Source organism: Centropristis striata, chromosome 20 (genome assembly GCF_030273125.1).
Source record: "Centropristis striata isolate RG_2023a ecotype Rhode Island chromosome 20, C.striata_1.0, whole genome shotgun sequence".
Classification (NCBI taxonomy): Eukaryota; Metazoa; Chordata; class Actinopteri; order Perciformes; family Serranidae; genus Centropristis; species Centropristis striata.
Window position 1 is genome coordinate 5,314,009 of NC_081536.1, and position 25,406 is coordinate 5,339,414.

General features: G+C 36.1%; 2 protein-coding genes across 2 annotated transcripts; both read right to left on the reverse strand.

Annotated features, from left to right (window-relative positions):
* Window positions 1-3,780: 3,780 nt before the first annotated feature.
* On the reverse strand, window positions 3,781-9,363 carry LOC131993661 (androgen-dependent TFPI-regulating protein). The gene is made up of 7 exons (XM_059359652.1): window positions 9,332-9,363; window positions 7,180-7,353; window positions 6,968-7,093; window positions 6,785-6,886; window positions 6,560-6,675; window positions 4,962-5,113; window positions 3,781-4,871 (listed from the first exon to the last, which is right to left on the reverse strand). The coding sequence occupies exons 2-7, from the start codon at window positions 7,330-7,332 to the stop codon at window positions 4,834-4,836; spliced, it is 687 nt and encodes a 228-aa protein (XP_059215635.1). The 5' UTR covers window positions 7,333-7,353; window positions 9,332-9,363; the 3' UTR covers window positions 3,781-4,833.
* A 1,879-nt stretch (window positions 9,364-11,242) lies between these two features.
* fam83ha (family with sequence similarity 83 member Ha) lies at window positions 11,243-25,127 on the reverse strand. Its single transcript, XM_059359885.1, has 6 exons — window positions 24,936-25,127; window positions 22,342-22,796; window positions 20,535-20,699; window positions 18,533-18,657; window positions 13,866-17,883; window positions 11,243-12,482 (listed from the first exon to the last, which is right to left on the reverse strand). The coding sequence occupies exons 2-6, from the start codon at window positions 22,786-22,788 to the stop codon at window positions 12,471-12,473; spliced, it is 4,767 nt and encodes a 1,588-aa protein (XP_059215868.1). The 5' UTR covers window positions 22,789-22,796; window positions 24,936-25,127; the 3' UTR covers window positions 11,243-12,470.
* Between the last annotated feature and the right edge of the window lie 279 nt (window positions 25,128-25,406).

Genomic DNA, 25,406 nt, shown 5'->3' on the forward strand with positions numbered 1-25,406 from the left:
TTACACTCTGAATGTCCGGTTTTCCTTTTCCAAATAAAACTCGGTTTGTATAAGCGTAGTATGGTGTCAAGGCGTACAGGACTGTGTAACTGCGTTATATAGTTTCTCTAGATACGGATAGTACTCTAAGGGTGATCTGAAAATCTTATTTTAAACGTGTAGCGTAGCTCAAACGTAAATGTGTCAACTTTTAATTTGAAGGTTCACTGACCTAACCGGAAGTTGTCTTGCCTTTACATAAACTTTACTTATGGAGGCACAGAAGTGTCTCGACACATCCACAATGTTCTACATAGGCGCTCACATGCGCATGCGCCTCCCCGCAGCTATCTACACACAACATTACAGTATGCACAAAAACCCTCACTCACAAAAACACACACACACGCACACACACGTGCGATTTATGTAGTCTATATATATTATCAAATGTATAACCTACATTTATGTATACACAGTGTATGTTTTATGGTTCTATGTAGAAAAGGTGAAAGTGAAAGTGTAAGATGATATGTTTAAAAAGTGTAGGCTACATAGATAAACTTGTGAGGAGTCTCACTGCCCGGGTAAATATGAACTATCTCAAATGATTTAAATGCCCCAGAATTAAATATAACACAATGCAGAAAACTATTAAATGCAATTGATTGAAGCTTTAATTTAATTTTAATTTACGGATTGCATTGGCACTCTGAATATTGGATTTTTAATCACAAAATTAATTTAACAAATGTTATGACCAATTCGTTCACTGAATAACCGGCCCCCAGTCTTCCATAACCGACCACATAGGAATGTATTTCAATGTATAAAGGCACCAAAGAGTTGGCTAGTTCAAATCTGTACTATAAAAATCATGATATTAATGTTATATAACATTTAATATTTTTTCGATTATATTTAAACGTTGCTCACCCTATCCACGTATGAGTCTACGAGAAGGATCTGGAAGTTATCTGCTGATAGTCATTTGCCTTTTAAAAGTATATTACTCAACCTGATAAAAAATAAAATAAAAATTAGGGTAGTTTGTCTCCCTCTGGTGGACATTTTAAGGAAGTAGACTCACTGATTCAACAATATAATTGTTTTTATAAAAATAAAAAAATAAAAAAAATCATATAATACAGTTTAGTCACACGTGAGCACAACTATACTGACTAGTTTGGCTACCAAACAATATCTAGAAGATTATGTATTTGGGAATACTCATATTTAATACCATATGTATATATGTCATGTGGTATTCCCAAAGACACACACACACACACACAATGTAAAAAATACAAAAGTTAAGATATTCCTTTCTCGATCCACATGAGGGAAATCCAGGTGTTGCAGCAGCAGAAGTACAGAGTAAAACAGATTACCATAATAATGAAAATAGAATAGTAATAATGAAATTAAATTTAAAATTTAAATTAAATAAGAAAAAATAAGGCATAAATTAACCTTTAAAACATAGAAAGAAATTGCAGCTGTTAGAGGAAGTGACCAGCAAAGGAAGTAGGAAATAAAGTGTGATTCTCTGAAATACTTATATTCTCTTACAGGGAATGAAACCTCAAACATTACAACTTCCTGAATACTTTGCCAACAACAAGAAGGTAAGAAACTACCGAAAGTCAAGTGCTGTAATTATTTATATAAATATAAATTAAATTAAATGTTACAATAATCTCTTCCACAGATTAAATTAAATTAAATTAAATTAGATTAAATTAAATTAAATTAAATTAAAAATAAAGATAAAGATAAAAGATAAAATAAATATGAATATGAATAGTAATAAAAAAAAGATTGTATACCCGTGAAAGACATATTTAAACTCATAGAGTAGTAAAACAGCAATTTAAAAAAAAAAACTATCAAGTCTTAAAAATCTTACTTAAAATAAATGTACAGAAATATCATCAATATTACATGTAATGTGTTAAACATGTGTGTAAGGTTTAGGGGTGGTATTAGCAACAATATTCCCCCTTAGTTACAATCAACTCAACAACAACAGATTTTTGTTTCAACATTTTAACCCTTTATCGGGCGAAGAACTATATTTGATAACAATATTTGGCCATATTAAGTATGAATAAAAATAAAAATACAAACCAGAGGGAGGGGGGTAATATTTCAAGAAAAAAGTTGCAAATTTACTAGATTAAAGTGGAAAATCTACAAGAAAAAAGTTGCAGATTTAAGATATTTAAAGTGGCAAATCTACAAGAAAAAAGTTGCAGATTAAAAAGATTTAAAGTGGCAAATCTACAAGAAAAAAAGTGGAAAAAAGCAACTTTTTTCTCGCAGATTCATCACTTTAAATCTCATAAATCTGCGACTCACTTTAATCTCGCAAACTTTTTTCTCAAAAAATTACCCCCCTCCCCCTGGTCCGTATGTTTGTTTGTTTGTTTTTTCACAATCTGAGCTTTAACGTCAACATATGATTGTTTTTCACTAACACACTTCCTAAGTATGTTAGGTGTAGCTGGAATACAAAGGAACAGGTGGTGGTTTCATATTTTCCAAGTGTTTCTCAATGCTCCAGTAAAATGTGAATCATAGATCACGGCTCAGACGTAACTCTATATTTATTTTTATTTTCTGGTGAAAGACAGATACGATCTAAACTTCACACTGCAACCCAATAATAGCCCTGGTTCCATTATACCAGCCCATTTTACGCAGACATTTACGCAACAGCACATGTGATTAGCATCAGTCTGTTGTAACGACAGGTGCTTCTTGAAATGCAGTTTATCCTGTATTGCTGGTTCTTCTCTGGTTTTTCCCTTGTGACTTAAGCACTGAGGTGTGATGTCTCAGCCCAGGAGGAACTTATTTCACTCGCATAAGTCACAAATCAGTGCACAAGCAGGACAGAGAAGAAAGACGTAAACATGTTGTACCTGCTGGGAGTAAGTAAAAACCTCTTTGTGTGTTACTTTAAGTTGTTCATGCCTAAGTTTTGTGTGATGGGGACTGTGATTTATGTAATATTGACCAATGTTTTCTTTCAAAATGCTCAGATCGTCAGTGGCCTTCTCTTCATCATCATGTGCTTCTCAAAAGGACTCAAAGAGGTGAGTTAACAGTGTTTCTCTTTGGCTTATTCCTGCTTTTTTTTTTAAAAAGTAATTTGGATGAAGAAAAATACATGAATTCACACTTAAAACCAAAAAATGCATTGCAGCTGCTAGAGAAGGTGACCAGCAAAGGAAGTAGGAAATAAAGTGTGATTCTCTGAAAATACTTATATTCTCTTACAGGGAATTAAACCTCAGAAACTACAACTTCCTGAATCCTCTGCCAACCAAAAGAAGGTAAAAAAAAACCCATCAAAAGTTAAGTGCTGTTATGTAACTATTGATGATATATGAGATTAAATGTTACAATCATCTCCTCCACAGAAGGATCTGAATGAAGAGGATTTTCATTTGTTGGCCCGGATCCTTTCAGTTGGATTGGTGGATGCAGATCCAAACTATCTCCACCATCTGAAAGGCTACAGAGACCTGCGCGGTGCATGAATTCATTGAAGAAAAATAAAGCCGCTTGCAGAAAAGAATGGACAGCAACACAGCTTGTCTGAACCTGGATATATCCGTGGATTTGTGATGACACCAAATCAAGGCTCTTCAATGTTTTTGGATTACCACAAGTCAAGTTATTCCTGCAACCCTTCCAGACACTCCTTGATTGATGGAGAAATATGCACTTTATTCAGGTCAAACGTGACATAATGAATTAGGAATAACAAGCAGGGGGGGCTCGGGTGCTTAATATGGATGTGATCATATTGATGGTGCATCCTGACTGCTTCCTTTACTGCCTGACTGTATTATTGGTGGAAAAGAGCTCTATTTTTATATAACATCCAATGTGCTTTTTAATCAGGAAATGCATAAAATGAATATATAGAAAGAGGGAGATGTTGCTTGAGCTGCAGCTTTCGGTGGTACTCACTTTATTAAGCTTGCTTTGATGTTTAAATAGCATTATTGAAGTGGTATTGCAATGTTAATAGCCCTGTGTTGAGTTGTGAAACTGAACATTTACATTGTATAGGCTTACAGTTTCAACACAGAGTAACCCCTTTAAAGTCAGATTATGTAACAATTGCTAACAGCAGCTACTGTGGCTACAAGTGATGGACTATTGCTTGCTTGAAGCTACAGGAGCATCTCATTACATTAGAATATCACTATTTCCAGTTTTTCAAGTTGAATAGCCCCAACCAAGTATTAAGTGCATATTGATGGTCTTTTGTAATATTCAAAAAATTTTGAGACACTGAATTTTAGGTCTTCATTAAATGTAAGACATTAAATGTTTCATTTTGTGTGTAATGGATCTATATAAGTTGTTATTTCCAGTTTTTTAATTGAATTACTGACATAGATACACTTTTCTATGATATTCTAATTTATTGAGATGCGCCTGTAAATGCTAAAAAAGGAGTTAAGTGTTTGATTTACAAGGGCTTAACTACCATGGCTGAACATTGACAGTAGCACCAGCATAGAACAATCATGTAGTCAGTGAAGTGACTCATTAATCATATGATATAGTCCGTGAGATGACTCAATTATGTGCGTTACAAAGAAATATTTGGTTTGCTAACTTTAGCCAACATTAGCCACCATTATCTGGTCACACCAGACCAACAAAGGCTGTATCAGCAAAACCCCTGAGTGTATTTATTTGAGTAATGGTGCATTTTATTACTTGTAAATTAAACTTTTTATTCGAAAGAGAAAAATGGTGTTACTTCTTCATTCAAAAGTTACCTGACTGTTTACTTTTTGAGCATTTTCAAGCGGCAGAGACACTGAATTACTTTGTTTTTGCTGTCATTTTGTTAATGTCCTTGCCTAGAGTGAAGGTGACAAAAGAGAAATTAGACAAACATTAACATGTGATGCTATGTGATTGTCTCCAGTGGTACATTTAACGTGTCTTACTCCAGATATGGCTGTTGAGTTTCTCTCCTGTCACATAGAGCAGTGTGACCACCGTCATGTTAAAGCAGAAGAAGCACACCAGACCAGCAGGGCTGAAGTGCTTCAGAAGGGGATACACCCAGATCCCAACTGACAAGTACACCCATATAATCCTGCAGAACAAGAGAGAGAGAGAGAGAAAAAAAGAAACAGTTTCACTGAAGCTATTTGTCAGAACATCTTGTGCTGTCTTGTCTCAAAGGACTAGTGTGTCTTGTGCAAATATTCACTAGAACTGGAACACATCTTCCTTTGACACTGATTTCAAGATAAAAACACCCGACATTATAAAGAATCTCATTCACAGCATACTGTACATTTCTACTCTAGACACATAAAGGCCTATAGGCAGAATTATGATATATGAACCAACTATTTAAGGTTCAAAGGAAGCTTTTCACCCCTGAAGCTGTTTGCATTGTTAACGGATGCTGCACCGAACAAGTCAAGACTAGTTAGAGTTAGAACATAGACGCATTTAGACACTGCAAACATTTTTTTAGCTCCATTATGCTCTATGAAAAATTGAGTGTGTGTAAACTATATAACGATTAACCTTGTGCATTTAAACAACTCCTTCTTGTCACCAATTGTCATAGAATTACATTATTATTCCCCATTTTATTTTAATATTACTCTCCTGATCATCACAACAGAATATTCATTCATTTTTATTTTTTATTTCTTTATTTTTTACATTTTTTATTTTTACATTTTTTTAAGCCTATAAATGCAAATGTGTTTAGATTTTTCCACAGAGTTTTAAATATTATCAGTGTACTAAATACTGGAGGGAATATTGACCTTTATTTTTTTTTTAGCTTTATTTACAGTTGTTAGCAAGAGCATTTAATTTTTTTTGTTTGTTTTTTGGTGCAATGTAAGACAACAAATTCTACTTGTTAGTTCTACTTGTTACCTTAAAGGATAAAACAAATATATTTTCCTGATCATAACTACCTAATATTTGTTTATTTATTTTCTGAATTTTAACCATTTAAATGCCAGTTTGTTAACATAATGGCACTGTGTTTAATGAGAAAAAAAATAATTTCTGTGTGCTAAATACTTTCACAGTTTTTGATAAGTGAGTGTGTGATAGCAACAATATTGACTTATGGGAACCTGGATGATAGCATGTAGGGCAAAGATGAGAACCCCACTCAATGTGGAAAAAAATATTTAAAATATTGTTGCTTGTTATAGTAAAATACATTATGTTATGTGGTGATGAAAGATAAAAAAATGTGGCTTTATGGGTTTTTTCGATGGGGACATTTGTCCTTAAGGATCTGAGTATCTGCATTTTGACTATACAGTTTATCATAAACTTATTATAGAAGCTGAGGTTGGACTTTTAAAGTAATAAAATAAATAAAAACAGGACAGCAGCAGAACAACAACCTTTAAACCCTTGTCCAAATGCATATTAGATACGTACATGAACAGCCAAAATTATTCAAAAATTAGACAGCAAAAATAGCCCAAAACTGACCCTCGGGATGCACAAGGGTTAAATGCTTTCCCATGAATCTGCTGTATGCTGACTCAACACTTACCAAAATAAGTACGCCAGGCCCACACCTCCTAATGCTGCCAGTGCATGTTTAGTCTGTGGGTAGACGTGAGGCTGCACCAGCACCTCTCCAAGTAAAACTGGAAAGACGAGCGTGTGCTGAGAAAACAGTGTGGTAAAAAACTCATTATGAGTGATGGGTTATGACAGGAGAATCAGGATTATTTACATTTTGGCACACAGTTGTTGAAGAAGCAGATTTACAGACCATGGCGTGGTTTATCCAGGGGGGGAAGAAGGTGTCTATAGTAGCTGGGTAGACTAACTCTCTGTCGTAGGCAAAGATCATCCAGAAAAGTAGAACGACAAACTAAAGGAAATGCATAGAGCATAGAGTTAATGTGTGGTAAAATTCTAATTTCATGATCAATTATAAAGATGTGTTTCTCACCATGCCCACAGGGAAAGCATAGACAGCAAAGAGAAAATCTTTACATCTGTTCAGGGTACTCTCTGAATTTTTCCCAGGTTGTAGATCCCTTAGTGCCGCCAGTCCAAAGAATAACATTTGTAATAACTGAAATATACAAGCAGCATTATTGTCTTCCATTATCCCTTTTCATATCTGCAATAGTGCTATTATTGTGAGGTAATATTACTCACCAAATTCAAAAATGTAAGGTACTTCCAGGGTCCTCCATAAACAAAGATTCCTGGTGGTAACTCCTCTCCATCCTTAGCAGCGAGACTCTTCACAATAAAAGCATACCAGCTGAACGCTGCGATGTGGTACACTCTCCTCAGGACTGAAGTCATTGTGATATAAACTACTGGTCCCTGATAAACACAAATAAATAAAACACACAAACAAAACTGTGTGACTTCTCCCTTCAAACTTGAGATTCTTCGGGCAGTGCAGGTTCTTTAAAGATTAGTGTAACGCGGCGTGAGCTTATCAAGCAGCGGACACAAGAGGCCTACTGTTTGTTACGAAGCATAGGAGCCCTTCTTTCATAACTAATGCACTGTAGCATGTGACCAGGGACCAATTTAATTCACTGAGAGATTTAACTGTTGCAGTGTTTTGTAAGAGAAGCCCGCCAAGTTAAGTAAGCTAAAACAGTTCAAGTTGAGTAAGTCAATCCGTATCATTTGACGAAAATACAGGACAGACGAGTCTCTCCGATGTTGTTAAAACATGTCCTGAAGTCCTGAAGTGTCCTTGAGCAACACACTTCGTCCCCACCAGCATCAGGCAGGCTGTTTAGTAACCGACCTTTGACCTTTGACCTCCTTGTGGAGGGGCACACACTTTTGTTGTCATATCTTGTCTGTGATTAGACAGATCCAATCCAATCCACTTTATTGATATAGCAAGATTTGAACAAAAACAAGGTTTCCAAAGTGCTGCATGAAAAGATAAACACAACAAAAAGATAACACAATAAAAGCACTATAAAAAAAAACGAAGAAGACAATAGAATGATACAATACAATAAGATAAAATAATATAAAATGAATAAAATGCACTGCCCGCACAAAATAAAATATGCATGTATACCATAGGTATACACATAAAATCATAAAGTCAACACTCTACGTGGTATCATGAAGATGAAAAAATAGACACAATTTTGCCTTTCCTATCTACAAGAAAGCATTGGTGGAATGTAACTGAGTACATTTAGAGTACACTGAGTACATACAAGTTTGAGGTACCTGTACTTTACTTGAGTATTTCCATTTTATGTAACTTTATACTTCTACTCCACTACATTTTGAGGTGAATATTGTACTGTTTACTCCACTAAATTTAGCTGACAGCTTTAGTTACTTTACAGGTTGATATTTAACATACAATATATAATACATTTATTTTAATTAATTCATAATTATTAAAATTTTAATTAAATCTTATAACAGTACACGTGCATCTCAATAAATGAGATATCATTAAAAAAAAATATTTATGTCAGTAATTCAATTCAAAAAGTGGAAATAACACATTATATAGATCCATTACACACAGAATGTAACATTTCATGTCTTCATTTATTTAATTTCTTCTAATTATAATGATGATGGCTTACATTTAATGAAAACCTAAAATTCAGTGTCTCAATTTTTATTTTTATTTTACAAAAGACCAATTTTAAAAAGTATGTTTAATATGGAAATGTTGGCCTCTGAAAAGTATGTTGATCTATATAGGCCTACACTCAATATTAGGTTCGAGCTATTTGACTTGAACTACTGAAAATGGACTTTTCCATGATATTCTAACATATTGAGATACACCTGTATATTAAGTAATTAAATGAGCCCTATCTTTCCAAAATTAAAACACTGCTTACATAAAAGCATCAATACAAATAATATAATAATATATTTAGAATATATAAAACAATCTGAGTGCACTGCAAAAAAAGAAAAGTTGAGTGAACTCAAAATTTCAAGGCACCAAACTTCGATAAAATTTTAAGTTGGACAATTAAACTAAATATTTTAAGTTTTGTTTTTGAGTTTGCTCAACTCTGAATTTCTCTGGCACAATTGTAACGCATTGATACGCTAATGGCTACTCTTTTAGCTGTAACAAGCAGCGGCGCTAGCATCAGTTAGCCGCTAGCATCAGTTAGCCGCTAGCATCAGTTAGCCGCTAGCTTTCGCTAATGATCGAATTTCACAACAAAGAAATAAGAGTTAGCAGAACTATTGTCCCTTGTTTTGAACCCCAACTTAAAGATATAAGTAACAACAACTCACAAACTTATTTTTGAGCAGACAACTGGCTTCCTTTGTTGTGCTAACTTACATTATTGCCCTAAATGTCAATAATTTATATTTCCAAGTTTTACCAAATTAAATCACTTTTTTAGGCCAAAAAATACAAGTTGGCTTTTTTGCAGTGTGGGTCCATTCTGCATAACGAGTACTTTCACATTTGATACTTTGAGTAAATATTTATTATTTTAAATTTAATGCTGATACTTTTGTACTTTTACTTAAGTAAGGGATCTGAATACTTTTTCCACCACTGCAAGAACAGAAAAAATGTTAATTTTGGTTTTTGATTTTGTGTTCTGGAGAACTGATCAGGGATTTCACAGTGGTGGTAACTGCTGCTCCTGACCTGAGGGTGGTGCTAGAGGAAAGGTCATGAGATTAAAGGCTGTTTTGTGTCGGCCTGATTTGATACCACCATGACAGGCAGTGGTGGAAAAAATATTCCGATCTTTACTTCAGTAAAAGTATTAACACCAAACTGTTAAATTACTCCACTACAAGTAAAAGTCCTGCATTCAAAACTTACTGATGTAAAAGTACAAAAGTATCAGCATCAAAATGTACTTAAAGTATCTAAAGTAAAAGTACTCGTTATGCAGAATGGACCCACTCAGATTGTTTTATATATTCCAAATATATTATTAGTATTGATGCATTTATATAACAGCATTTAAATGTCAGGGTTAGTTCATTTTGACTACTTAATATACTGTAATCAATGTGGTTTAATTTGTAAAAATGTGTTTTTTGTTTATATCACGGGTGGCACCATGTGTTTTGGTTGGTTGGAAATAAATTAATAAAGGACACGCCTTTAACATTTCATGTTAAATCATGGCCTGAAAAGTAATTAAAGCTGTCAGCTCAATGTAGTGGAGTAAAAAGTACAATATTCACCTAAAAATGTAGTTGAGTAGAAGTATAAAGTTACATAAAATGGAAACACTCAAGTACAGTACTTATGTAAATGTACTTAGTTACATTCAACCACTGATAACATCTCATCAAAAATGGTATGATACATAAGATGTCGTACACTGCTATCAACTATGACACCTCATCTGCGTTTAATGTGTGAAATGGCACACTAATAGCATACTAATATATTAGATTAGATTCGATTAGATTCAACTTTATTGTCATTGAACAGAGTACAAGTACTAGGACAACGAAATGTAGTTTAGCATCTAACCAGAAGTGCAGAGTAGTAAAGTGCAAGGTATTTACATATAAACACATTGTATAAATATAAGGCAGGTATATATATTTTCTGTTGCACGGATCATCTCATTAAGATAAGGAAGAGAGACATTTTCATCTACAATTACTGAAGTGCTGTACTTGAGTACAATTTTAAGGTACATTTTATGTAACTTTATACTTCTAGTCCACTAAATTTTGAGGCAAATATTGTACTTTTTACTCCACTACATTTAGCTGCCAGCTTGAGTTACTTTACAGGTTGAGATTCAACATAAAATATATATATTATCATTTTAAAGTGATGAGACATTTCAATTTCAAATGTAACCTCATCGCAGTATATTAAATAGTTAAAATGAGCCCTTTCTGGAGAAAATTCAGACACTGCTTACATAATAATAGACTAATGCAATAATACATTTGGAATATATAAAACAAAAGTGGGGTTCGGCATAACGAGTACTTTTACTTTTGATACTTTAAGTACATTTTGATGCTGATACTTTTGTTCTTTTACTTGAGTAACTTTTGAATGCAGGACTTTTACTTGTAGTGGAGTATTTTCACACTGTGGTATCAGTACTTTTACTTAAATAAGGGATCTGAATACTTTTTACACCAATGTCCATTTCCCATTATGACAAGTCAAAATGTCATACATGTGAATAGCTACAACTTAAAGATTACCTGAACTAGTTTAGCTTCTCAGGCACAAAGGAAGCAGAAAAACACAACATTTTCTAACACATTTTATTTACAAATGGCAAGTGTTGCTAAAGACCGGTTTCATAAATCCATAATAAGAAGTGTAACTTTCAGAGCATACTGTTCTGTAAAGACGAATAATTTCTGTCTTCAGTGAACAGGAATGACAAGTTTTCATTTAAAAAGGCACATTGACAGAGATAATTAAAGGGTTGATTCCAAACAAATTACAAACAAAACAAAATGAGCTCATAATGACTTAACCTTTAAAGGAATCTGGCCATGCAGGTAGCTCTGACCTAACATGGCCACATTTATATTAAAACACACAAAAGGCAACACTGCCTCATGTTTGTTTTACAAATGATCAAAATTAATATAATTTGGAGTATTTAGGTTATTTGGTTGAACTGACCCTGTTGACATTAAACCACAATGACACTAACTGGATAAAAAAACAAAAGAACATTGCACACTGTATACAGTATGCAGAATGTATTGTGTATGTATTTAAACTGCAATTCAGTTTAAATCTCAGGTTTGTTCATATTTTTTAAGCTCCATGTTTGATTCAGATTAAGAAGAATTAAAAATCTTATTTATTTACACAAGAACAACAACAGTCCTGCATGGATATGAATTCATATATCCACTTGTTTCAATAACATATGTAATTATCAACATCTTTGTTTAACATTGATTGTAAAATACTACTATATAAACTACAGTATATTACAGTTGTACAAACTCTGACTACTTTTAGATCCTCTATTACACTTTTTGGTCACATTTTTGTCATGACACCAGCTAACAGTAATTAAATGGCTGTCAGTGCTTTAAAAAAAAGCCTCATCACAGAAACAACCTGCTGCAAACATTGCACTTTACCCACGCAGTCACTTAAAACATATTTGATCACACACACACACACACACACACACACACACACACACACACACACACACGTAGTCTCAGTCCATGTACTTTTCACACTGGTAGCAACTTATTCACCCGCAGTAAGAATTCCTTTTGTTGCTCATGGCACGAAACGTTTGTATTACAGGTAGTTTTTACCCTTTAAAGTTCAGTGTCGCAGTGTCTTCTTTGCATTATATTCCTTGTTTGTAGAGAACAAATAAATCCAGTTTCTGTTAAATATCTTTGGCGACAAAATGTCTCGGTCATCATTCACACTTTTGACTTGACTTTTCCTCTTTCTGTACACACAGATGATTCTCTCAACTTTCTTTAGATCCCATTTAAGGTGCCATCTGTGAACGTAATGGACACAAAATGAGTTACAACAGGGGAATCACAACATGCACTGAAATATGTAATTAAACCATTTAGGGATTTCCTGATCCCATCTCAAAGACTTGCTATCTGGGGTGGTTAAGGCATTTGTTAACTGATTGACATCAGCTATTTAGCAATATTAAGGTCGTTTTTGTGTTCACTTCACAATGAAGTTAATTTAGATGACGCAGGCAAAGGCTGCACCAAAGGAAAAAAAAACACTTAAAAGGAGAGAAAATTTCCCTCAAGACAGCAACATTGCATTTTTTTCTAATTGCAAAGCATTCCTACAGTGTTGTCAAGCAAATTACATTGGATTTAATGCAGTGACTCTAATGTACTTGAAGTGTGCACTCTGCAGAAAAGTAAAAGCATTGAATCATGACTCTATATATAGTCATAGAAAAAAATATTATTGTTTTCTTCAATTTCTTGTTCATTTTAATGCCTGGTACAACTAAAGGTACATTTCTTTGAACAAATATAATGATAACAACAAAAATAGCTCATAAGACTTTAACAGCTGATATCTAGTTATTTTCCATGCTTTTCTTGATAATGATTTTGGTTATCATCAAGAAAACCATGAAAAATGGCTATATTTCAGCTCTTAAATGACAAATGTACCTTTAGTTGTACTCGGCATTAAAATGAACAAGAAATTGAAGACAAAAGGTGGTCTTATAATTTTTTCCATGACTGTATTTGCAGTTATATTGAATGACTCCAAACTGGTTCAGGGGCGCAAAAAACAAAACTTGATCAGGACATCCCTATTAACACCTGTGTTAATCAGTGATGGGATGTAACTAAGTACATTTACTCAAGTACTGTACTTAAGTGCAATTTGAGGTACTTGTACTTTACTTGAGTATTTCCATTTTATGTAACTTTACTTCTACTCCACTACATTTTGAGTCAAATATTGTACTTTTTACTCCACTACATTAAGCTACCAGCTTTAGTTACTTTTAGGTTTAACATGAAAAACATGATTTTTAAAATTTAAAATTATTTTACATTTTTATAAATTAAACCTAATAACATTATATTAAGTAGTTAAATTGAGCCCTATGTTTACAAAATGAAAACGCTGCTTACATAAATTCATCACGACATATAGTCTAATATTTTATTTAGGATATATAACTGAGTGAGTCCATTCTGCATAACAAATACTTTTACTTGTGATACTTTAAGTACATTTTGATGCTGGCACTTTTGTACTTTTACTTGAGTAAGTTTTGAATGCAGGACTTTTACTTGTAGTAGAGTAATTATGCAGTGTGGTATTAGTACTTTTACTTAAGTAAGGGATCTAAATACTTTTTCCACCACTGGTGTTAATGTATTCATACCTCAAATCTGCTGTAGACCTTCCTGTCCTTCCTCATGGTCTGAATCTTCTCCAGCAGCTTCTCGCGCTCCTGACTCGTCTTGGGCGGCACTCTGCCAAATGACCTGATCCCTCTTTCCTTCTCCCTTTTGGCGTTTTTGTCAGCTTCGTCTTCTTTCTCGTCATCTGTGACGGGAGCCTCTTTTGCGGCCTCGCTCCTGCTCTGGCTGTTAGCAGAAATCTGCTCTAGCAGCAACTTCGTATCGTCTCGGAGATTGCTGCTCGAGAGCACGTTGGCTGTCGATGATTGATAGCGAGACTGACCCGATTTTGGCTGTTTGGACTGTTGTGACGTGGGCACGACTTCATCTGGTGTGATCTCTGGCGATACGGAACCGTTATTTATTTTCTCATTGCAGACCGACTCCTGTGTAGTAGCTTTATTAACCTTATTTGTCGCCTCTGTATCATCAGTATCTTCCTCACCAGGATCAGGCTTTTCAGGCTCTTTGCTTATTTCATTCTGACCGTCCATGTTTTCAGCAGGCACAGGGGGCTCTGAAGGGTGGGGATCAGAAGTCTCAGATTCTGGTGTTTTGCATGGCTCATCTGGCTCCGTTAGGTCTTTTGAGGTAGGCTCAGTTGGGCTTTCTGTTGACGGGAGAGTTGCAGTTTCGGTTGAGTCTGTTGCAATCTGTTTGTGAAGACAGTTAGTATCTGAGGGGCTGTGCAATGCAGCCAGTGGTTTTTCAGCCTCGGGGGACAAAACTGATCCAACTGACTCTGTTAGAGGGGAACATGATATTGTTTCAGCAGGAGTGGGAGTGACAGACGCTGTCAGGTTAAGGGTGGAGGGAGGGGTAGCTTGTATTGGCGCATCTTGAGTAGATGCAGTTGTTTTTGACTGGGGAGCATTAGGAGAAGAGTGTGGATTGACAAGAGAGCTTATTTCTGCTGGAGAATGCTTTTGTGGATCGTCTGCTGTGGAGGGGGGAGGGGTTAGAGTCTCATTTTGAGCAGATTGGGAGTTACTTTCCATATCAGATGCATTAGGTAGACAGGATTCAGGCAATGAAGGGCTAAGACTAGGAGTTGTGTGATCGGCTTCGACATCTTTTGATGATGTAAGAACCTCGGGTTCCTCTCCTACGGAGCTGTTTTCTGGTTCAGGGACATCTTTTTCTGTAGGAGCACGACATTCTTCAGAGTCTGTCTCTGAGCTGGAATGTAATAAAAGTGTTTTTGGCTCTGAACCAGCAGCACATGTGCCTGAAGAAATATCAGATTCCACTTGTGCAGAGTCAGCTGTTGAAAGGGTCTCAGCTGATTCTGCCGGTGAGGGACTAGCAGATTCCTTTGCATTTGGGGGCAATGTGCTGGAAGTTGGAGTTGAGTCTTCTGGGGTAACACTAGACGATATGGTCTCTGTTGGAGTTCCTGAACCAGAATCTTGCAGAATGTGATCAGAGGAGGAGCTTTGGTCCGATGGGATAGAAGAGCTGATTTCTGATCCAGTGTTTTGTTCAGGCAGCAGAGGAGGAGACGAGATGCTGGTTTCCTGCTGAACTGATTCAGGATTTTGGGTGCTAGGATCCAATGCAGAAGATGCTGCCACCTCCACTGAAGTTTGAGTGAGTGAACTAGACTCCTTTGAGGTAGAATCAAGGTTTTCACTTCCATCAGTACCTTGTGCAAGAGAAGGAACACTAGCAGGAGCAGCATTTGTTGGCGTCGTTGGATGACTCATGCTACTTGTTTTTACAGCAGGACTCGACAGCTTTGGCTCTTCTGGTCCACTTTGAGGTGCTTCTGATTCCACAGAAACGGGCAGGGTTGCTGCTGATTGACTATTCTTTAGCTCTGTTTCCTCAGAATCAGCGGAAACTCGTGTTTGTTCTTGTTTACAGCTACTGGAGGTACTGGGATCCGTCTTGACATGACTGTCCTGTTGTTTAGTCTTATCACTGGCATCTTGAGAGATGACTGACTTGGACGCTTCTGTGGAAACTGCTTTCCCTGTATCCTCTGCAGTAGCATTTTTTTCTAATAAATCATCTGATGTTGAAGCATCAGCCATCTTTGTCGAAGTTTCTTTTGTTACAGGTTCCTCCTTTTTAACATTAGTATTGATTTTCGGTTCAGTTGGTGGTTTCACTGGAGCGGTCTCTTTGCTCTTTTCGGCCTCTGCAGCCTTGGCAGCTTTGCGTTTTGCTGCCAACTCTTTGAAAAACATGAGCCTGTTATCAGGATCATTCATATCTATAAACAATGGGGTGTCGCGTACTTGAGACTTGGGTGGTTGTACTGGTTTATCAGATATGGGCAGCTCAGCTTCAGGAGCCTTGGATCGTGGCATTGAGGGCGAAGAATTTTCTTGCTCTTCATCTGGGGGTTTTAATGATTCTTGTACCTCTGATAGACCCTTTGAATTGTCTGGTGGTGAATCTTTATCATCAGGTTTGGATTGGTCCGTGGCAGAGTTATCAACGGTGGCTGACTTTATGTAACGGCTCCATTCAAAAGGTTCTCTTGCAGATCTCCTTTGTCCCAAAGCAAAGGGTAGTTTTGTCTGTTCCGCCTCATTTTTGTCACCTTCCTCATCCTGTTGACCGGTGGCAGTTTTGGCATCTTGAGAAGCATGCTGCTGCTCCAGAGAGCTGAATATCATAGAGGATCTTAACCGAGAGCTCCTCGGTACTGCTGCATTGTATTTCCTACGAAAAGACTCCCCCCTCTGAAGGACAGCAGTTTTTGGTTCCTTTGGCTCTGCCTCCTCTATCTTTTCTTCATTTGTGGATGATGACTCTGAAGGTGACGGTGTTGTTCTAGTTTCTGCTGCTGCTGCTGCTGCAGGAGGTTCGTCAGGCAATTTCTTTGGCTGTTCTCGTGCACCGGTTATGGCGTAACTTGGCATCTGGCTTGCCCTGGGTATTGCAGGAACCCTAAACTCTCTGACATTAGGGATTTTAGGGACTGATAAATCAATGCCTGGAGTTGGCTGCATGGGGTTAGAGGGCTCTTCAAAGGCATCTGGTGCATTAAGTGGTGCTGATGGCAGGCCTTCATCTTCTGGATTATCATATGCACTGAGGTATGAGCTGATCCTCCAGTTTCTTAGCCCCCGTTTCACCATCGGATCCTTGCGGTCAGCGTTCTGCCGATCAGGCTCCTGGAAAAACTGCTTCTGATCTGTTGGATTTGAGGGGGTGGGAGACGTATCCCGGCAGGGATAGGGCTGGCCTGAACTCAATCGTCTAGGGTGAGATGAACCAAATGCTAAATCTGCTCCTAGTAATTTCTCTGAGCCTTGGTCAAAGTCTGGATTCCTGGTAGATGATAAATAGTTAAGCACAGGGTCAAAGTCAGGTGGTTCCATCTCTTGTGGTAATCCAGATTCAGAGTACTGATCTGTTGAATAAAAGCCTTGGTTCCAGAACTTTTCATAGCCACTGTAGTCTGCTTCTTTTCCTGGTCCTGGTCCTGGTCCTGGTCCTGGTCCCGGTCCAGGCTGTTGCCCCCTGTGGTATGGCCGTCCCTGGTTCTCAGGCTCTGGACCCTGCTGTGGCTGCAGGAATGGGTAAGAGAATCTACCATGAGCCCCCTCGGCGTAACTGTGGCGTTTCAAGGCGAGATTTTCCATAATGGGGTTCCTGGGGGGGCCCTGATCCAAAGAGGGGTCCATGCGAGATTGCGTATATCTACCGTATATATCTGCAGGGCCGTGCAGGGATTCCTGCTTTTTAAGGGGCATCATTCTCCAATCCTTATCCATGCGGTCGTCATAGGAATGTCTCGCCCATTCGTCTGGATGAGCGGTGTCCATTGACTGAAATTTCTTTGGATCTTTAAACAGAGTTCTTTCAGGTGGATATGGCCTCTTGTGTTTAAGGCTAAACTCTTCCATTGGAGTGAAATTCTCCATCATCAGCGGTTCAGACTGAGCGAACAGAATCCGAAACTCTTCATCAAAGGTCTTTACAAGTTGTCCAAGGAAAAGGTGTGCCATACAGCGATGGAGCTTCTCAAAGGACCACATGAAGCTGGAAAAAGACACGACAATAGGAAGGAATTAATACATGTATTAGTCACTCAAATCCACATGTGGTATAAAGTGTAGAGGCATTGCTTTCCGTGGCAGTTTTAAGATTAAGATTTCCTTTATTAGTCCCACAACGGGGACATTTCAAGAGTTACAGCAGCAAAGTGGATAGCAAAAAATAATAAATAGTTAACAGCAGTATAAACTACGGTAACGCTTTATAATAAGGTCCTTAATAACCATTAATTAACAAGTAATAAGGCATTGTTCTCGCTTTAGATCCGGTAGTTGCAAAAAGCATAGTTAACTTATAATAGATGAGCAATAAAGTATATTTTAATATGAATAAGCAAACAAAATAAGATTAATAAAGGCATGGCAAAGACATAATGGGTGTGTCATGGGTGTTCTTAATGCCATTATTAACACTTATATAAGCTTATAAACACACAATAATGTTAATAAGCATCTAGTAAGGACTTACAAGGGCCTTATTACTTGTTAATTAATGGTTATTACAAGGACCTTAATATAAAGCGTTACCTAAACTACAAATATAAGCAAATAAACAAGTAAAAATATGAATAATAAGTATTGACAATTTACAATATAAACAAGTAGAAATATAAAAACATGTTAAATGTGTTTACCTGTAGTTTCCACTCAGCACAGCCCTGCAGTCTGTCAACAAGAAGCGATCCAACATCTGCCCGCTGAAGGTTTTCCCTGTGCGGCAGTGATACGTGATGCCAGCCACTGTTCTCACGCGTAAACTCTGCAAGACAAACATCACATCACCCAAAAATTAATACTTAGCTGAAGCAATACCGATGGTGGTGTTAATGTTTTAACTGCAGTCCAAACTAGGTGGCAGCATTGCTTTAGTAAAACCACAAACAGATGGCTGCATTTCAAGTTCCTTTTTACTGTGAAACGCACTTACTGTGATTTCTATCAATTGTAACACTGTTTATGTTTACTGGATATATCAATGACAATATATATTGTATGTATTAGCATTAATATGGTGTAAATGTGTCCGATTTTATCAGATGGGTTAATCTAACAGCACAGCTTAGTGTTACAAGAAAACACATTCGGTTAAAGTTACATACAGCATATAAAGTAAAGCTAAACAAGGTAAAACTACACACAAAAATAAAATATTATCTTGAAATAGCACGTAAGATTTACAGTGGTAGACAAAGCAAGATGAGGAATTTATTAAACATGTTGTCTGCCCAATAACTTTCTAATAAGGGTATATTTTTCATTTTCATTACGTTTCTAGTAATAGTTTTCTCAAGTCAGTTAGAAGTGCATGCCAGCCATGACAAGTCTGGAAAGAAAGGGCAGATAAGTTTTATTTGTTTGTATGTTGGAGTCACCTCTAGCAACAGCTGTAGTGAACTCAGTCATACTTCCTCTTTTCTTCACCAGCTTTGTTTCAGTGGACGGGGCAAAACCCTAAAAGAACAAGTCTGGCGATACACTGTATTTTTGCCAAATTATCCCATGACTCAATACTTTGTGACTTCTCTACTGTCTGTGGCTGTCTGCACCAACCACATTAATTTCTACTGGATGTAAATCATTAAAAATGGTTCTTAACTAAAAGCACAGATGAAGCTGAGTATTTGTGGCAGCATGACAGTGACTCAAAGTCACTGTTCACAGGGAAAAAGAGTGCAGTGCCCCAATAACAAGTTCCTTTAACGAGCTCCATGGCATAGAGGAATAAGATATATAAGACTTTACACTGTAAAAAAAGATGAATAATAGCTACTCAATAAAATTGAGGCAACAGATTGCACGCAATATTATTTATTAAATCTAACTATGTTACAAGTTGAGTTAATAACAACTTAACAGGAAGTGCCTGTCATTTAAAAACGGACTAATTCTATTGTGTTGGATTCATTCAAAATTCTCTTGATTTAGAATTACAAACACATAAAGATTATATTTAATGTGATCAGAATAAGTAGATTCTATCTCAAACATTTTTATATTAAAGTTACTTAAACAAGTGCCTCAAAATCAAGGACGCATTTATATTTAATACATTTTATCAAATATATTAAGTAAAATGAAATGACTACAGAATAATTTATTACAGTGTAGAGACACAAACAGTACTTGTTTGGAGAATAAATTCTTCGTCTTCTTACAACCTGGAACAAACTTTGAACATTAACCTCTTAAAACCCATCTGCCCAGGTAGGTTTAGACACTGGGTCGGGTAAACAGTCCAAACTTTTTGGCTAAAATACAATCCTGGAACCCATCTGGTATCATCTGATAATGATTTAGTTTTTATTAGCTTCCAAAAGACCAAATGTGCTTTGGGTGGGCTGTGCTGAATGGGTTTATATGACAGAAACTGAAAGACTAATGTCATTTAAAAGTGTAGGCAGACTTTCATGCTTTGTTATTTGAACAAGTTTAAGTTTTTTATATTGTTTATATTGTAAAGTGTTAATACTTTATTATATTTGTACTTGTTTATTGCTTATATTTCTAGTTTATACTGCTGTTTACTATTTGTTTTTTGCTGCTGTAACTCTTGAAATTTCCCCATTGTGGGACTAATAAAGGAAATCTTCATCTTTATTCTAATCATGACAGATTTTTGGAGGGATATGCACTTACTTGAATGTTCTGTAGATTGACTCTGCAGTTAGACACCATGTTGACGAAGTGATGCACATTCTGCTTGTCTAGAAGGATGTAGACTGCAACGTTCCTCATGGCAGCATCGAGAATATCCGCCAGTATGTCAACATCAGTGAACATATCCATCACTATACCAATCACCTGAAGAAGAATAAAAGACACAATCAAGACCAAATTGAATATTACGCTGTCAGGAGAAGGAAGCTTCAAAGATAAGTTAAACCTTCTGTTATGTTGCGGGTCCAATCGATCCATTTCAAAGTTTAAAAATAAAATAAAAATGTTTAAAAAATGTATATAAATATGAATATATACATTTTAAGCATATTATGCCTTTTAAAATTTGACCATTTTGGACAAAAATCAACATGCCATAGTATGACTTTTTTTCTTTTTGACTATAGATATAAAAAAAAATATTTAAAACAAAATGTAAAATTATTCAAATAAAAAAAAAAGAAATCAATGTCATGTAAAACCATTATCTTTTATACGTAGGTCTTTCCAATGTACATAAAAAAAGTTTCAGCATGCATTTTTTTATAAAAAACGAGTGAATTATCCTCACTGAACCATGATCTGTGAGAGGTAAAGAACACCATTGTGCTAAATATGGATTGAAATGGTTAGTAATGGAGTTATTAATGAAATATAAACAATGTTTATTGGAATTTTTTAGTTTCTAACTCTTTTGGATAATGGTCAAACTGACCCACGAACATTATTTCTGTTCCTGAGAAACAAAACATAACAGGAGGGTTAAACATAAAGTCTCAATCCAACAATAAAGTGAAACATCTACCTGGTGAGTGTTCTTGATAAGCCGCCTTTTGAAAGCTGCTGTTTTTAAAAGGTGCTATATAAATAAAGTTATTATCATTATGTTATTATTATTATTATTATTAGTTAGAGCTGGAAGAAACTACAATTTTGATTATCAAGCAACACCTTTAAAGCAAAATACACATATTTGTTTGGTTCTATCTTCCGTAATGTAAATATTTGCTTGTTTTTTTGTTTTCTATGAAAATAAATTGAAAGCCTTTAGGCTTTGCAATGTTTGTCCATCAAAACGAGGCATTTTAAGGACACCACCTTGGGCTCTGGGAACTTACAATGGTAGTTTTTAAAAATATATATTTTCTAACTTTTTTTAAAATCCAAACTGTACATTAATATTGAAAGGTGTCACAAAGTACCAGTATAGACATATAACTGTGATATTTAAAGCATGAAATATTGATATCATGTTCATAACACTCACATATTATGGCGTGAAAAATCCAGTGCTTCATAAATCTTTCCCATTTATTTGTTCTCTCTTTGCCATGTAGTTATAATAATAATAATAATAATAATAATAATAACTTAAATTTACAAAGTGACTTTCAAGACACCCACACTCCCTCTCTCCCTCCCTACACTTTATTTTGAGTGTAATTCATTTGACAAAATACACAAAAGGGTTATTTAAAGGTTATTTTTCAACACATATCACTTTAATGTTGTTCTTTTGGCCATAAAAACCTGGAAAATCGGATATCATGACAGCCATAAATGATAGAGCATATAATCATAGGCTGTAGCTCATTAATTCCTTATCATTTGTATTTATTTGTATATATTTGTTTGGTTCTATCTTCCGTAATGTAAATATTTGCTTGTTTTTTTGTTTTCTATGAAAATAAATTGAATGCCTTTAGGCTTTGCAATGTTTGTCCATCATTCCTGAGAAACGAACATAACATAAAGTCTCAATCCAACAATAAAGTGAAACATCTACCTGGTGAGCGTTCTTGATGAGCCGCCGGGCCTGCTCCTTGATACTCGGCATGTCGGGCTCAGGGGGGTTCACCAGGGTGGTGACCTCCGTGGGCCCGACGAAGTGGTGCACCTGAGGCCAGCCCAGGTCCAAGCCGGGGGCGTCCAGGTCCGAGTGGATCGGCCAGTAGGTGTCTGAGGAGCCATCTCCCCAAGTCTCACGAAAATTTTGTTCAGGAAAGTTGCTTTGTTGTTTAGGGACCTGAATGGAGCTCTGAATGTACTCAATCTCAGGCAAGGACAGGAAGTCCACCACGTCTGCTTTCTGAAGGAACTGGTAGTATCCCTCCAAGTCCTCCTCGATCAGCGCGTCGATAGCCAGGCGGTACTCCTCCCGGTAGTGAGGGGGGAGGTAGTTGGGGTCCAGGGGGTTGTCCCCAGGATTGGAGCACTGAGAGCGACGCGCCATAGTGAAGTCTAAAGAGAGAGCAAAGGGAGTCATGTGACGAATGCAATGTTTCAGTTTCACAAGATATCAAAACAGGAATACCTGCTAGATACTACATCTGAGAATGACTTGTGACTGTTCCTGCTCTGTCTAATATTGTTTTTCTTTTTTTTTTTAGAAGAAGAAGAAGAGAATAGCCTTTATTGTCATTGTATATATACAACGAAATTTGAGTGCAACTCCCATTGGTGCAAATAAGAAACTTAATATATATATATATGTATATATATATATACATACACGGTAAACCTGCTTTTAATACTTTATTGCAAGGCTTCTTACTTTCACAAACATAATCAGTCATTTTGTTTTCTTTACAATATTGTACCTTGCATTTTTCCCCCTTTTTTTCAAGGTATATATTCACAAAGTAAATAACAAAACATAGGGTAAACAGACAAACATATATACAAGGCTAACTATTTGGTATTCCCCAAATGAGGATCTCCAAGAAAAGGAATAAACAACAAACTAATGACACAAACATAAATAAATAAATAAATAAATAATAATAAATAAAATAAAATAAAATAAAAAATACTAAGATATACTAAAATAGACTAATGAGGAAATAAGGGGTGGTGCATGTATGCGTGTTCATGAATCTGTGTGTGTTGTTTTTCTTTTAATGTAAGAATTGTTTTTAGCCTTATGGCATAATTCTCGTTGTAATTAACTGCTCTCTGTCGAAGCATTTTGTAAGCTGCTGTTTTTAAAAGGTGAAATATAAATAAAGTTATTATTATTATTATTAGTTAGAAGAAAACTACAATTTTGATTACCAAGCAACACCTTTAAAGCAAAATGCACATATTTGTTTGGTTCTATCTTCTGTAATGTAAATATTTGCTTGTTTTTTTGTTTTCTATGAAAATAAATTGAATGCCTTTAGGCTTTGCAATGTTTGTCCGTCAAAACGAGGCATTTTAAGGACACTACCTCGGGCTCGGGGAACTTACAATGGTAGTTTTTAAAAATATATATTTTCTAACTTTTTTTAAAATCCAAACTGTACATTAATATTGAAGGTGTCACAAAGGACCAGTATAGACATATAACTGTTAAATCATGAAATATTGATATAATGTTCATAACACTCACATATTATGGTGTGAAAAATCCAGTGCTTCATAAATCTTTCCCATTTATTTGTTCTCTCTTTGCCATGTAGTTATAATAATAATAATAACAACTTAAATTTACATAGCGACTTTCAAGAAACCCACACTCCCTCTCTCCCTCCCATTACACTCAAATGAATTATTTTGAGTGTAATTCATTTGACAAAACACACAAAAGGGTTATTTAAAGGTTATTTTTCAACACATATCGCTTTAATGTTGATCTTTTGGCCATAAAAACCTGGAAAATCGGATATCATGACAGCCATAAATGATAGAGCATAATCTAATCTAATCATAGGCTGTAAGCTCATTAATTCCTTATCATTGTTGATAATCATTCAGAGGAATTGTTATGAGACGATCCCATCCTGTTACATGAAATATGAATGATACTGTAGATTTTGTCTAACAAGTTTGAAGTGTCATATCATGTTTATTCCAGCCTTGTTCCCCAGCCCCACAGATTGTTTTTTACCATAATAAACTTAAATCAAAGGGTTCAACTCTTTCCTCTCAGACCTGTAGCTTCAATACAAAAGATGGAGCCCTTACTACAGGATCCTGTCAGTTATAATAATATAGCAGAGACTGCACAATGAATGGGGGATGAAAGAATCTAACCACAGGATAGATGGGTTATGGGTGTGGCTTCTCCCTCTGGCCAAAAGCCCGAAGTCTCCATTTGCAAGTTCATGTAAAGCCACATATATGAGAAGTGCCGAGAGGAAACGTCACAGCCCTAACTAAACACTCATAAAAAACACGACAAGACGAAGATAAGAGAATAAAAAACCCATAAAACGACTCAAGTGCTCAATTCAGAATATATTTACAAACTTATTTTCCCCACTGACTGAGACCCGGATGACGTATGAAAACACGTCAATAAAGCCAGGTAACACAAGCGCTACAAAATGTTAACTTCATATCTGTAACTATGGATAAAAAACACCGCACGGGCCTTGAATTTTTCTGTTAACTTACCTCGCTGTTGTGTCAAACTCGGTTAAACTTTCAGCCCGTCATGTTGCTTTCTTCACCATGTTTTCCTTCACTGCTGCTCCGTGCTTCTCGTCCAGGTGGGACTTGTCGAAAGTTTTTTTGTTACATTGCTTTTTCCCCCGACACCCAGATAAACCAGTTTATTGTCATGCTTGAGGCATGTTGGCGAGAATGTTTGAGATAGCAGCAGCACAGAGAGAGAGAGAGAGAGAGAGAGAGAGAGAGAGAGAGAGAGAGAGAGAGAGAGAGAGAGAGAGAGAGTCTGTCGACCTATTTCGCCCCGCCTCGACTTGAGTTTGTTCACTCCTGCTCTTCACAGCCCATGCTTGTCCCAAGGCAGCTGCTGAACTCTGCACATCTGTTATCATCCGTCGACTGAAGCTACAGCTGAGCAACTACTGCACCTATTGACTCTGTGACGAAACTGTGCAGTGACTCATTTACGTTTTATAT

Bases quoted from the DNA above. Each gene is read 5' to 3' on its own strand.
- LOC131993661 (XM_059359652.1), bottom strand. From the start codon at position 7,332: ATGACTTCAGTCCTGAGGAGAGTGTACCACATCGCAGCGTTCAGCTGG. The intron at 7,094-7,179 runs GTGAGTAATATT...TGTATATTTCAG, and splicing joins ACCTTACATTTTTGAATTTG to TTATTACAAATGTTATTCTT. The intron at 6,887-6,967 runs GTGAGAAACACA...CATTTCCTTTAG, and splicing joins ATGCTTTCCCTGTGGGCATG to TTTGTCGTTCTACTTTTCTG.
- fam83ha (XM_059359885.1), bottom strand. From the start codon at position 22,788: ATGGCGCGTCGCTCTCAGTGCTCCAATCCTGGGGACAACCCCCTGGAC. The intron at 20,700-22,341 runs GTAGATGTTTCA...ATTCTTCTTCAG, and splicing joins TCATCAAGAACGCTCACCAG to GTGATTGGTATAGTGATGGA. The intron at 18,658-20,534 runs GTAAGTGCATAT...TTTGTCTTGCAG, and splicing joins TCAATCTACAGAACATTCAA to AGTTTACGCGTGAGAACAGT.